At 42.4% G+C, this 14,857-nt stretch overlaps 1 protein-coding gene across 1 annotated transcript in view; it reads right to left on the bottom strand.

Annotated features, from left to right (window-relative positions):
• The window catches only part of ascc1 (activating signal cointegrator 1 complex subunit 1), a 28,151-nt gene that overhangs the window by 4,362 nt on the left and 8,932 nt on the right, over window positions 1-14,857 (bottom strand). Inside the window, exons 5-8 of the mRNA XM_067430361.1 lie at window positions 13,533-13,711; window positions 7,146-7,279; window positions 6,936-7,055; window positions 5,694-5,818 (exon numbers count right to left, since the gene is read on the bottom strand). Coding sequence (XP_067286462.1) covers window positions 5,694-5,818; window positions 6,936-7,055; window positions 7,146-7,279; window positions 13,533-13,711 — 558 coding nt within the window. The remainder of the gene's footprint in view (window positions 1-5,693; window positions 5,819-6,935; window positions 7,056-7,145; window positions 7,280-13,532; window positions 13,712-14,857) is intronic.

Genomic DNA, 14,857 nt, shown 5'->3' on the forward strand with positions numbered 1-14,857 from the left:
CATCAGGGCGGGCTTTAGCCGATGACGGACAGATGATCAACAGTAACTGACCAATGAGATCATCAGGGCGGGCTTTAGCCGATGACGGACAGATGATCAACAGAAACTGACCAATGAGATCATCAGGGCGGGCTTTAGCCGATGACGGACAGATGATCAACAGAAACTGACCAATGAGATCATCAGGGCGGGCTTTACCCGATGACGGACAGATGATCAACAGAAACTGACCAATGAGATCATCAGGGCGGGCTTTAGCCGATGACGGACAGATGATCAACAGAAACTGACCAATGAGATCATCAGGGCGGGATTTAGACGATGACGGACAGATGATCAACAGTAACTGACCAATGAGATCATCAGGGCGGGCTTTAGCCGATGACGGACAGATGATCAACAGTAACTGACCAATGAGATCATCAGGGCGGGCTTTAGCCGATGACGGACAGATGATCAACAGAAACTGACCAATGAGATCATCAGGGCGGGCTTTAGCCGATGACGGACAGATGATCAACAGAAACTGACCAATGAGATCATCAGGGCGGGCTTTAGCCGATGACGGACAGATGATCAACAGTAACTGACCAATGAGATCATCAGGGCGGGCTTTAGCCGATGATGGACAGATGATCAACAGAAACTGACCAATGAGATCATCAGGGCGGGCTTTAGCCGATGACGGACAGATGATCAACAGAAACTGACCAATGAGATCATCAGGGCGGGCTTTAGCCGATGACTGACAGATGATCAACAGAAACTGACCAATGAGATCATCAGGGCGGGCTTTAGCCGATGACGGACAGATGATCAACAGTAACTGACCAATGAGATCATCAGGGCGGGCTTTAGCCGATGACGGACAGATGATCAACAGAAACTGACCAATGAGATCATCAGGGCGGGCTTTAGCCGATGACGGACAGATGATCAACAGAAACTGACCAATGAGATCATCAGGGCGGGCTTTAGCCGATGACGGACAGATGATCAACAGAAACTGACCAATGAGATCATCAGGGCGGGCTTTAGCCGATGACTGACAGATGATCAACAGTAACGTAATCATCTCGTCATATAAAGAGTTAGAACTGAAAATTAAAACTGAACTGGTAGCTGATCCTAACATTATAGCTACAGAATTAAATATCTTTTTATAAACTCAGTCAATGAAATTACCAAACTTTACAAACCACCTAATTACCCCTCTTGTAGTGTAAATCATACACAACAGGGTTTCTTTATAGACCAACAGAAACAGAAGTGGCAAATATCATATGGACTCTGAAAAACTCCAAGGCTAAAGGACTTCTATGGGCTTGACACCGATTTCATAAAAAGGCACAAGGACTCTCTCTTACACCTGATCACGCATTTGGTCAACCTGTCCTTTAGAAATTCAATCATGACATCAGCTTGGAAGGTGGCCATGGTCAGTCCCATTTTTAAATCAGGAGAAAGATCAGAAACGGCTAACTACCGGCCAATTAGCCTCCTACCTGTTGTGTCTAAGATAGCAGAAAAATGGCTTGCTAAGCTAATGATTGAACATCTAAACGCAGGCTGTAATCCATTACACCCGATGCAATTTGGGTTGCCAAGTTCTACAACAAAACCCGCCAACTACAAGCCCAAAACAATAGCTTCTCAGGGGTCTCTGGGGAAAAAATGTAGTTTGGGGGGTAAATGTGTGTTATTTTGGCAAGGTTGCTGCTAAAATTGGCACTCCTGGGTCTATATATCACATAATTGAGGTCACTTCAACCCGCGAACATGGAAAACAACCGGCAGGAAAACCGCAGATTTGGCAACACAGTGCAGTTGAGTTCTGTTGACATTTGCTCTGCTCTGATTGGTTGTCGGTCTGTCCAATCGAGGTCTTTCCTGGTTGGGTTGAAACGCCCCATAATCACAGCCCAATGGAGCATCAGACTCATATCCTGACTAGAGCTGAGGATGACCACGGCAGGCTAGAAAGATGTTGCTGTGGGCTTTTTCCCATTGGGAATGGGCAACACATTTCTCTTTGGATATCCAGATAGAATCGTCTTGCCCGTTCTCAATGGGAAAGTGCCCACAGCAACATCTTTCAGCAACACTGGAACATTGCTCAAAAAGTTGACCTGTGTATCATCAGCTCAACACACACTCTTGGTTGAGAGCTGATCAACATGTTTGTTCATGGACTGAATAGCACACGCCTGATGTCAACACAGACACACACACACACGGGCGGACTCTGGCCTCACGCCACAGCTGAATGAGAGCTTTGTGTGATGGAGATGAACACATTCAGGACTCCAGGAAAACATTCAGACAAACAAACCCCTGATAAACACGCCGCTCGTCTGTTTGTGTAATTCCTGACGATCCTGGTTAGTGTGATTCGATCTGCTCCATTCAGTGAATGTCACAAATTTGATTCTTTAAGATCAATCATCTCGATTTCAAGGGGGTTGAAATACACAGCATTAAATAACAAAACAATAAACAAAAAAACACAAAACAACAAAACACAAAACAAAACAAAACAATAAAACACAAAACACAAAACAAAACAAAACAATAAACAATAAAACACAAAACAAAACAAAACAATAACAACAGTCATCTAATCCAAATCAATAGACATACCTCTACACAATTAGCCACAAAAAAAGATTTGTTGCCAAACATGAATTAACTGTTGCATAAACATTAAGTATTACTGTAGTATTAATGTACACTTATCATTAAGTAAGCTAACCTGCTCATCCTAATTCATTTACACAACGTGTGTTCATTTGAGCTCTTTGTGAACCTATAATTATTAGGCATATTTCTTTGATTCACATCATGCATTGATATAGTCAGATATTATTAATGCTGCTTCTCTCGCCGCAGCAGCTGTGTTTATTCCTGCTTTGTAAACGCATTTAATTTCATGATCATTTTCAAAACGATCTCTCAATCTTTAGAAGTGAATCAAACGGACGCTGTGATTGGCTGTTTGCCGTACGTGTCACACTTTCAGGCGCACGCGCTTCAGAGTTAATCAGCTGAGAGTTGACAGAGAAAGTTTATACCGAGCTTTGAGAAATGGTTGAACTTGATCTAAAGCAGGTTGGATTTATCTGGATTTGTCAACTCTAAACCTACTAAAAATAAACTTTCTCTGTCAACTTCATTCAAATGCGCGAACGGACTCCATTGTTGTTCTCTGTATAACGTTACACTAGTCTGACGTGCAAAACCGTTTTCCTTGCTACTGCTAAGGTTTAGTCGCATACAATAGTCCATAAACCGAATCATGTCCTCATAAACTGCGAGTAAACACACACAAATGTTGACAGGCCACTAAATACAGTCCATACCACAGAGACGGACGTCCTGCTGCCGTTTCTCCTGTTCAGTTTATTTCAGCCTCTGGATCTGATTCTGGATCATTATCTGTATTAGTTGAATCTGATTGATAGCCATGGTTTATTAGGGTTACGTTTTCTTCTCCACATTGAGGACGTCACCGCTTGTCATTCTTTAGCTCCGCCCACACGATACGCCTCCAGGCGCTCGGTTTTTTCCGGAAAGACTCGGTACAGCCCATATTTATTTTATAAATATAATAAAACTAAAGACTTTTCGGAGATATGAAGGATGCAATACTACTCTATAGGTACTCAAGATTGACATGAGATTGACTGACAGTGTTTCACCCCCCCTTTAAAAGGGCTAAGAAAAAACAGGGTATATGCAGGAATCCTGAAGTTAATTTCAATACCTTTTTAAGACTTTTTTAAGACCTTCTCAAAATATTTTAAGACCTCATCGCACTTCAAAATCTAATCGGCAACAAACCTTTAATAAACAGTTGTAGTCGAATGTAGACTTAAAATCTCTATCGTAGGCCAATTTTGTATTGTTTATATTGCATATCTGTTTTACAACGTATGGAGGGCGACACATTACCTAACTGCGCATTCCGCAAAATACATGACGTCACCCGTAGACGGCGCGCGCCAGGGATGGAAATTAACTTTTTTCAAAGTCTACCACTCAATCTTTTTACCAGCCACTTTTTTGTTTTTAACAAATTAATACTACAAGCTCTACAATACTTGGGCAGTTTATTTAATCTCAAGTCTCAATGAATTCCTGATATTTTCACGATGATTTGTGGTCTTTTATGGCTTCCAGTTTTATGGTTTTTAGTCCCAAGAATGAAACTATTCATTCTGGCATCTTTGAAGCGTGTTGACAACATACTGAGCAGAACATTGTCAGTAGGGATGCACCGAAATCAAAATTCTTGACCGAAACAAAAAAAGAAGAAACCAAAGCCGAAAACCGAAAAATAAAATTGAAACTAGAATGTTTAACTCGACCTCACTCATGTGTTCATTAAATAATAATGTACAGGTCTACTGGCCTGCAGAAAGGTACAGAAATTGAATAAAGTAATCAAATGTAAAATAACTGCATATTTAACTGTTTAAATGAAAGATTAATCCTTATTAAACTTACAAAAACTATTTAATCAAGAGCATTGTTTAATGTCAAACTAAATATAAGGACATCCCTCAGGCAGCAGTAAAGGCTACTGCGCCTTTAAGAGCTGAGGCAGGGATATGCTCGTCTTTCTCGACTGTGCACACTATACAGTTCACTTAAGGCATATTCAGACGATGTCTGCTAGGATACTCATCAAGATGGACATGTTGACACACTTCTTGTGTGAGTTTGTCCATTTAAGCGCAAGACTTGAAAGAGAACTCAATATTTGCGCGCTGTGAGACTCGCGCGCGCTCTCGGATGATGCACAGCGTCAGAGTCTCACAGCGCACGCGAGTGATGACGGAGAAAACGACTGGTCATATGCGCACATACGGCAGCACTCGCATGCACTGAACAAAGTTTACAAAGAGGGGAAACAGCTCGGTAGGTGAAGCGAGTTTACCCGCCACAACTCAAAATCAGCCGCATTTGGCTGGTGGCGGTGCTAATTTCCATCCCTGGCGCGCGCGCTCCGAGCAGATCTCAGACTGAGTACCCGGTTGTTTTTTAATACTTATGGGGATGAAAATAAATATATTCATAAATACTTTTTGGAGTCAAACTCTTTTGACAAAGCTTGAACAAAATACTTTCAAAATTTAAGACTTTATAAAGCCGTGATAAGACTTTTTAATACTTTATAAGGGTCTTAATTTTCCCAAAATTGATTTATCACCTTTTAAGACTTTTCAAGACCCCGCGGATACCCTGAAAAACATCCATATAAAGTCTGACGTGCTTAAATCAAATGCGTTATTTCCCATTATCGATACAATCGATCGATTACCTTTTAAAACGATATTAGATCGATATATGTCATCCGGAAGGCCAACACGCCGAGCACAGATCGATGTAGTTGGATCATAGGAATATAAATCGATACATCGATGTAGTAGATGAACCGTTACACCCCTACTAAAAACCAATCCAGCTTCTTGAGCCCGAAAAACCAGAGTTTGCTCAAACTAATCTCGAACTCACCTGGGTAACTGAAACCAGCTTTGAGCAACAGGCCACTGGAGTCAGCCTTATCTATGAAGGTCACATGGATCAAAAACAACTAAAGCAATAACTAGGCCTATTTTATTTTATTTTATTTATTACTTTTTTTTGTGATGAGACCAGCAATCGGGATTGTTTGTATTGTTTGGTCTCACCTGACGGGTCTCTCCGGAACAGTGTGTTCATGACGGTGCCGTGAAGCTTCACTCTGTCCCGCTCGCGCTCCATCAGACCGGCTGAGACAAAACACTCCACCAGCCTGTCTGCTATCTGCTGGAGCCTACACACACACACACACACACACACACACACACACGTTGTGTTTAATTGGAATCTCTATAGACATAATGGTTTTTATACACTCAAACACACACTCGCTCAAACACACACACACACACACACACACACACACACACACTCACACTCACACACACTCTCACACACACTCTCACACACACTCTCACACACACTCTCACACACACTCTCACACACACTCTCACACACACTCTCACACACACCCACACTCTCTCACATGCTCTCACACTCACCAACACTCTCTCACTCTCCCTCACACTCTCACACACACACTCACACACACACTCACACACACACACACTCTGTCACACACAAACACTCACACACACACTCACACACACACACTCTCACACACTCACTCGCTTACATACATATTTACTCGCTCACACGCTCTCCACACGCTCTCACACACACACACTCTCACACACACACACACACACACACACACACACTCTCACACACTCACTCGCTTACATACATATTTACTCGCTCACACGCTCTCCACACGCTCTCACACACACACACTCTCACACACTCTCTCACACTCTCACACACTCTCACACACACATTCTCTCACACTCTCTCTCACACTCTCTCTCACACTCTCTCTCACACTCTCTCTCACACACTCTCACACACACTCTCACACACTCTCTCACACACTCTCTCACACACTCTCTCTCACACTCTCTCTCACACTCTCTCTCACACACTCTCTCACACACTCTCTCACACACTCTCTCTCACACTCTCTCTCACACTCTCTCTCACACTCTCTCTCACACTCTCTCACACACTCTCTCACACACTCTCTCACACACTCTCTCACACACACTCACACACACTCTCACACACACTCTCACACATCTCACACACTCTCACACACACTCTCTCACACTCTCACACACACACACACACTCACACACACTCTCAAACACTCTCACACTCTCTCTCACACTCACACACACACACTCTCTCACACTCTCTCACACGCACACACACGCTCTCACACACACACACACACACACACACTCTCTCTCTCTCTCTCTCTCTCTCTCTCACACACACACACAGTATCTTACTTGTCAGACCCATCTTGAACAGCCACTTTGGCGTACAGGACGTCCACCATCGACGGGTCATCATTCATATATTCAATCCCTCTGACTTCTACAGCAAGTGGTTTTGCTTCAGTGATATCTCTGCTCAGAAGAGATCAGTGTGTGTTATAACAGATGCACAAGTGTGTGTCGTTCTCACAGAGCCGTAGTGTGTGTGCATCAGACACACACCTGATAACATCCTGACACTGCTGAAGGAGCTCGTTTGCGCGTGTCACTTCCTGTTCGCTCAGCAGGACCAGCGTGCCGATGGTCAGGTGGAGTTTAGCCGGCTTCTGAAAGATACTCACATCCACACCTGCGTCCTGCACACAACATATTATAATTAATAAACATTTAAATAATATCTATCAAACAATACATTGATGGCTTTTTAATCATGGTGTACTAATGAATCATTCTTAAGACCAAGATATTATAATAAATAATTAATAAATAAGGCTATAGCCATATTATATTACATTAAATAATATTTAACATTATATATTATTGTATTAATATAATATAAACATTATATTAACATAATATATTTTATAATAATATAATATAATATTAAAAACTGAATTCTTGAATTATTATATTATGTGTACATTACATTACCCTATAATATAGTGCATTAAAATGTATATTAACATTATTATATTATTATATAATTCTTGCATTAACTACCGTCAACAATAACACAAGTAACAAGAATTTATAAAGTAAATATAGAATATTTACTTTATTTTTAATATTTGGGATATACCTCCTCTACCTGTAACTTTCAGACGAAACCTGCGTTCTCTTTCTCCCTCTCACCTCTCCTCCGTTGTGTCATCCTCTCTTCCGTCACCCACACAATTCTCCTCTATGGATGTCAACACTGCAACAGACACTTTATGTTCCACTTTAACCACTTGTCTAGATACTATCTGCCCTCTGTCTCCTTGGCCAGCTCGCGCTACTCCCTCTAGCCCTTGGTTATCTGATGTTCTTCGTGAACACCGGACCAAACTTAGGGCAGCAGAGAGAAAATGGCGCAAATCAAACGACCCATCTGACCTGAGTAAGTACCAATCTCTGCTCATTTCCTTCTCACAGGACGTCCATAGCATACAGCTAAATCCGCATATTTCCACAACAAAATCAACAGCACCTCAGACTCGCGCACACTTTTCAGAACTTTCACCCCTCTCCTCTGTCCCCCTCCACCACCTCCCACCACCTCTCTTTCTGCAGACGATCTTGCCCATTTTTTCACAAACAAAACCACACTCATCAGCAGTCAGTTCACACCTCCACACACACACACTTTTGAATCAGCCACATCCACAGCCAAACATCTTCTCTCCTCCTTCTCTACACTCACTGAGGACGAAGTATCTAAGCTTCTCCTCTCCAGCCATCCCACTACCTGCCCTCTAGATCCCATCCCCTCACATCTCCTACAAGCCATCTCCCCTACACTCTTACCAGCACTCACACACATCATCAACACATCTCTCTCCACCGGCATCTTCCCCACCACATTCAAGCAGGCTCGGGTAACCCCACTGCTTAAAAAACCCACATTAGACACATCACTTGTAGAGAACTACAGACCTGTTTCTCTCCTACCATTCATTGCGAAAACACTTGAAAGAGTTGTTTTCAACCAGGTCTCATCTTTCCTCTCACAGACTAATCAACTGGACGTAAACCAGTCAGTCAACTGAGACGGCATTACTGTCAGTTACTGAAGCCCTGCGGCTGGCTAAAGTTGCATCCAAATCATCAGTCCTCATCCTCCTTGATCTGTCTGCTGCCTTTGACACTGTGAATCATCAGATTCTTCTGTCCACCCTCTCATCACTGGGCATCACAGGGACTCCTCTCCACTGGTTTGAGTCCTATCTCACAGGTAGGTCTTTTAAGGTTGCCTGGAGAGGAGAGGTATCCAAAACACATCAACTGACCACGGGGGTTCCTCAGGGCTCAGTGCTTGGACCTCTCCTCTTCTCCATTTACACTACATCACTGGGACCCATCATTCAGGCACATGGTCTCTCTTATCATTGCTATGCTGATGACACACAGCTCTACCTCTCATTTCAACCAGATGATCCCACAGTAGCTGCACGAATCTCAAACTGTCTGGCGGACATCTCGGCATGGATGAAAAAACATCACCTGCAGCTCAATCTAGCAAAGACTGAGCTGCTTGTTTTCCCTGCTAACCCCACCATACAACACGATTTTACCATCCAGCTAGGTTCATCTCTGATTACTCCTTCAGGGTCGGTCAGAAATCTTGGAGTAATCTTTGATGACCAGCTGTCCTTCAAAGACCACATCTCGAAGACGGCTCGGTCATGCAGGTTTGCATTGCACAACATCAGGAAAATCAGACCGTTCCTTACGGAGCATGCAACACAGCTTCTTGTCCAAGCCCTGGTCATTTCTAGACTTGACTATTGCAATGCGCTTCTGGCTGGACTTCCATCCTGTGCAATCAAACCGCTGCAAATGATCCAGAACGCTGCAGCACGTCTTGTATTCAATGAGCCCAAAAGGGCTCATGTCACACCTCTATTCATCTCTCTGCATTGGCTACCACTCGCTGCCCGGATCAAATTCAAAGCCCTGACTCTTGCTTATGGATCTTCCACAAGCGCAGCACCCGCATACTTCGACTCACTCCTACGCGTCTACACACCCACCAGAAGCCTTCGCTCAGCTAATGAGCGAAGGCTTGTGGTACCATCACAGAGAGGCATGAAATCCCTCTCTCGAACTTTTTCTTTCATTGTTCCGGGTTGGTGGAACGACCTTCCGTCCTCCATACGCACAACAGAATCACTCACTTCGTTCAAAAGACAGGTAAAAACTCATCTCTTCCATGAGCACTTAATCTTACATAAAAAAATAAAATAAAATAAAAATCTTTCCCCCTCTATTTCTCCTTTCTTCTTTCCTTTTCTGGTCTTTGCTACTCTGAGCAGTGTACAAATCTTAGTATTTAGGGCACTTTTTGTGTTTCGTTGCCTCTTCTTGACGGATCGCTTCCTGTTCTCCTGAGTTGTAAGTCGCTTTGGATAAAAGCGTCTGCTAAATGCATAAATGTAAATGTAATGTAAATTGTCCTTATTATATTGCATATGTAGTAACCTTATAATATAACAACATTAAATGAATAAACACAATGAAAGTACAAGAAAATAAACGCATAAAAGTTAATATAAAAGCAATCCTAAAATAAAATGTTTTAAGAAGATTTCATATTTATTATTTACACTAAATTATATTAACCTTATATTACTAGCCTCATATTAAATAAACTAAAAATTTGAATTAGATTAAACAATTTGATATAATTAATATAAAATAATTAACATAATATAATATATTATATGATTAACCTTACTACATTATATTTACTTATTACACGGCTCTGTGAAATACTTGATTCTGATTGGTCAATCGCTCATTCCAGCGGTGTGTTATTTCCAGATAACACACACCGCTCATCCGGGTACTGCGAGTTATCTTGACCGGTTCTACTTCTGTGCTTAACGCTGGCGCCATCTTGTGGCTTAAACAGCCGTGGGTTACAATGGAAGACTTCAAGGCGGGTTTCCTTTATAACGTTTTAAATATGGATATTTTTCTGACACAAACGCATCGATTGGAATCAGAAGGCTCTATTAACCCATCGGAGTCGTGTGGAGCACGTTATTTGACGGACAGCTGCATTTAATGGACTTCAGAAACAGCTCCAACTACTGCTGGGATTAACATTAGCCTGGACTTTTTAAATATAACTCTGATTGTATTTGTCTGACAGAAGAATGTCATAAACACCTATAATGACCTGAGGGTGAGTAAATCAGAGGCTTGGGTTCATTTTTGGCTGAACTAACCCTTTCAGCATTCATCCTCAACATTTAGCAGCAATAGATAAAGGCTTAAAGCAGTCTGGAACGGTTTTTCTTCGCGGAAGCTTTGCGTAAGAGCTAATAAAATATTTAATCTCAAGACAATATTTAGTGTGTAATTTATTTGAGACTAGTAGGCGTGTAATAAGCGGGATAATGTCCACCCAGCCGGTTGTTATCTCAGAATAAACCCCTTCAGAGTGACGCTCCGCTTCGCCTCGGGGTCCTGATCACTCTGGAGGGGTTTATTCTGTGATAACAACCGGCTGGTGGACATTAGCCCTTACATAATATATTATTATATTAATACTAGTAAATTCTTGCATTAACTACTGGCAACTGTTAAAGGTGTACTATGCAGCTTTCGTCCACTAGAGGGCGCCTATTCAAAACAAATCGTAGTTTGATGACGCAAAGTGTGAGCGCAGCATCTTGGGAGATGTGGTCTTCACCTCACAGCCGGTGGAAAATAGGACTCGGGCAGAAATCATGTTCATGGATGCGGTTATTAACGTTACTGTAGTGTAAAGCAGAGCAGGACCGAGTGTTGTGGAGCTGAGCACGGCTGCTGGAGCGATTGTTACACAAACACACGGCTCACGAGAAATGGGACTTTTATTATGACGGGACGGGACACAGTCGCCGGGCTCGGCGCACTATTTCCGCTCTTCCGGTTATGAGTTTGAGGTAAAGCAGCTCTGTTTATCATATTAGATACATTTAAGTGTGTTTAAAATGTTATGTTATGTTATGACGTTACTCCGTGCGTTCGCTCGGCGCTGCTGTGACATGTTCACACTGCTAAGAGTAAAGCGCTTCTGCAGAATAAAACCGAGGGTAGCGCAGATATGAGGCGATTAACAGGCGACTCGCTCAGACGCTATGCTGACACGTCCCGGGTCATTGGTTAAAATAGCAATTTTCTCACAATTTACAAATAGTTGGAAACATTTGGGATATTGTAGGTACTCAACTGAACAAAATATATAACACTGGCCTAGTGGTTTTTGGATATTTTACTGCAAAAATACTACATAGTGCACCTTTAAAGGGTTAATTCACCCCAAAATTCAAATTCAAAAAAATACACTCGTCAGACCTCCGTTCACCTTCAGACGCAGATAAAGATATTAGTGTTGAAATCCGTCAGCTCTAGCTCCGCCCCTTCAGGACGTGAGGGCGGAGGAATTGAATCAAGTGAAATGATAAATCCTCGCTCCCTTTAACGTCACTTCAAAGCGGTGTCAGTTAATGATGACTCTGCATTGCTGGATTTAGTCGGGATTCTTGAACATTAGAGATAACTATTTATATTGTGAGCTTCAGCCTCCACAAAATACCACATTTGTCCATATTTTAATCAATATTACCAGCTATTATTAACAACGAATTCCAGTTATTAACTGCTTTTTCGTTGTATTGTATTAGTTTCTATTTGTTTCGTTCCTTTTCTTGTGCTTTGATATAATTGTGCAACTGTCAGGTGTTGTTATTTGACAAACATTTGTGTCTGGAACATGTAAAGATAATAATAATGATGAATAAACTGCGGCACGATATGAAGGGGGAGGAGAATTAATGCTTGCGTCACGTTTAGTCGATAAAACACTTCCGTAAAGGATACTCCAGTGTGTCCGCGCTCACGACTCCTCAGGAAGCTCCTCACTCCTCCATCCTCTCTCCTCCATCCTCACTCCTCCATCCTCTCTCCTCCATCCTCTCTCCTCCATCCTCTCTCCTCCATCCTCTCTCCTCCATCCTCACTTCTCCATCCTCTCTCCTCCATCCTCTCTCCTCAATCCTCACTCCTCCATCCTCACTCCTCCATCCTCACTTCTCCATCCTCTCTCCTCCATCCTCACTTCTCCATCATCTCTCCTCCATCCTCTCTCCTCCATCCTCACTCCTCCATCCTCTCTCCTCCATCCTCACTCCTCCATCCTCACTCCTCCATCCTCACTCCTCCATCCTCACTCCTCCATCCTCTCTCCTCCATCCTCACTCCTCCATCCTCACTCCTCCATCCTTGCAATTAGAGAATTGAGATCTCCTACAAGATGGCTGAGCTCCATCAGTTTCCGGGTTATAGGATGGAGGACGGAGGAGCGAGGAAACGAGGAGGGATATTGAGAAGCACCCATGGGCCAATTTCAGAACAAAGCTTTGAACTGTTATGAATCAGTGAATCGATTCATGATTCAAACCGTTATGAATAAGTGAATCGATTCATGATTCGGATCATGAATTCGGATTCGGATCTTTCGCCAAAGTCTCGTGACTTCAGCAGTCAATCATGAATCGATTCACTGACTCATAACGGTTCGAAGCTTTGTTCTGAAATCGGCCATCACTCTATAAGTCGTTATTTAGTGTTTTTGCGCACTAACTCTATTCTGGCCTCTTCATCAATGATTGTAGAGCCGCTGTAGTGAGATGGGCTTTGTAACGACGTCTTTAGTGCCTTTATGGGTCTTGAGAGAGGAAATGACATTGGTGTCAATGAAGGCCTTTCTGAGCCATCGGATTTCAACACTAATATCTTCATCTGTGTGTGAAGATGAGCGGAGGTCTGACGGCTGGCCAACCACAGGAGGAATTAATCACACAATTTTGATTTTAGGGTGAACTAACCCTTTAGGTTGGCTCTGATTGGCTCTCTCACCTGCCCACAGTGCTCTAGCACCTCCTCCTGAAAGCGCAGGAAGCCCTCCTGCACCCGAGGGTGATTTAATGCAAACGACAGGAAGTGTGTGAACGGCTGCTTCCTCCGAAAGCTGTCGATCAAAACCTCAATGCGGGTTACAGCTGAGGCGACTGCAGCGCTGTGTGCACCTGTGACCACTGAGCGCACGACACACACACACACACACACACAGAAAGAGAAAGAGAAGTGCATTTCCATAAACCCACAGCACAACCACAGGAAGAACATACAGTACTCACCGCTGCACACTAGAACATCATGACCCCTGAAGCTTCTTATGTTTATGCTGGGACATTTTTAGTTGTACAACCGCATTAGTACATTTCAATAAACACGAACAGAAACAAGCCAAGCTTCTGTGTGTGTGTGTGTGTGTGTGTGTGTGTGTGTGTGTGTGTGTGTGTGTGTGTGTGCGTGTGCGTGTGTGTGCGTGTGTGTGTGTGTGTGTGTGTGTGTGTGTGTGTGTGTGTGTGTGTGTGTGTGTGCGTGTGTGTGTGTGTGTGTGTGTGTGCGTGTGCGTGTGCGTGTGCGTGTGCGTGTGCGTGTGCGTGTGTGTGTGTGTGTGTGTTACTGTTATTTAATTACTTTCCCTTGAAAAAGTAAAGTAAGGGATTACTCTTATCTCTTATTTTTTCTGTAATTTAATTACAGTTACTTCTGATGTAATTGAACTAAATACTAAATTATACAGAATTCAATAGTGGACTTAACATCAACATTTAAAGTCTAACTTTAAAATGCATGTTTGTATGTATCTTTCTTTCTCACATTTGTAATACTTTGGACAGTTAATAAGAGTAATTTATGTAGTTTTATATTATGTATTTGAATGAATTAAGAGAGCCGTTTCATGTCTAACCTTGAATCACTTAACTCGAGGCTGATATCGGATTTAGAAAGTAATCAATTAGTAATAATTAATTAAATACTTTTGGGAGAGAGTAATTTGTACAGTAATCTAATTAAACTATTGAAGATGTAATAATCAGTCATTTTTTAGAGTAACTTACCCAACACTGGTTCAGACACACCGACACCAGCACCAAACTACACGTTTATTATATCTCAAGATAATGTGTGGATGTTTGCACAATTATTTTGATTGCTACACCCCATTGGTGTGCGGTGGTGTTTTAAAATGAGGAGGCAAAGTCCTCACATTTTTTTAAATACATCAAATGTAAATTTATGTCACTGTTGCACTTATCTTTCCTGGTTAAATAAACATTAAAGAAAAAAAGAGAGCATCTCCAAAACTGCAGCTCTTGTGGGCTGTTCCCGGT

This window comes from Pseudorasbora parva, chromosome 21 (assembly GCF_024679245.1).
Source record: "Pseudorasbora parva isolate DD20220531a chromosome 21, ASM2467924v1, whole genome shotgun sequence".
In the NCBI taxonomy this organism is placed as follows: Eukaryota; Metazoa; Chordata; class Actinopteri; order Cypriniformes; family Gobionidae; genus Pseudorasbora; species Pseudorasbora parva.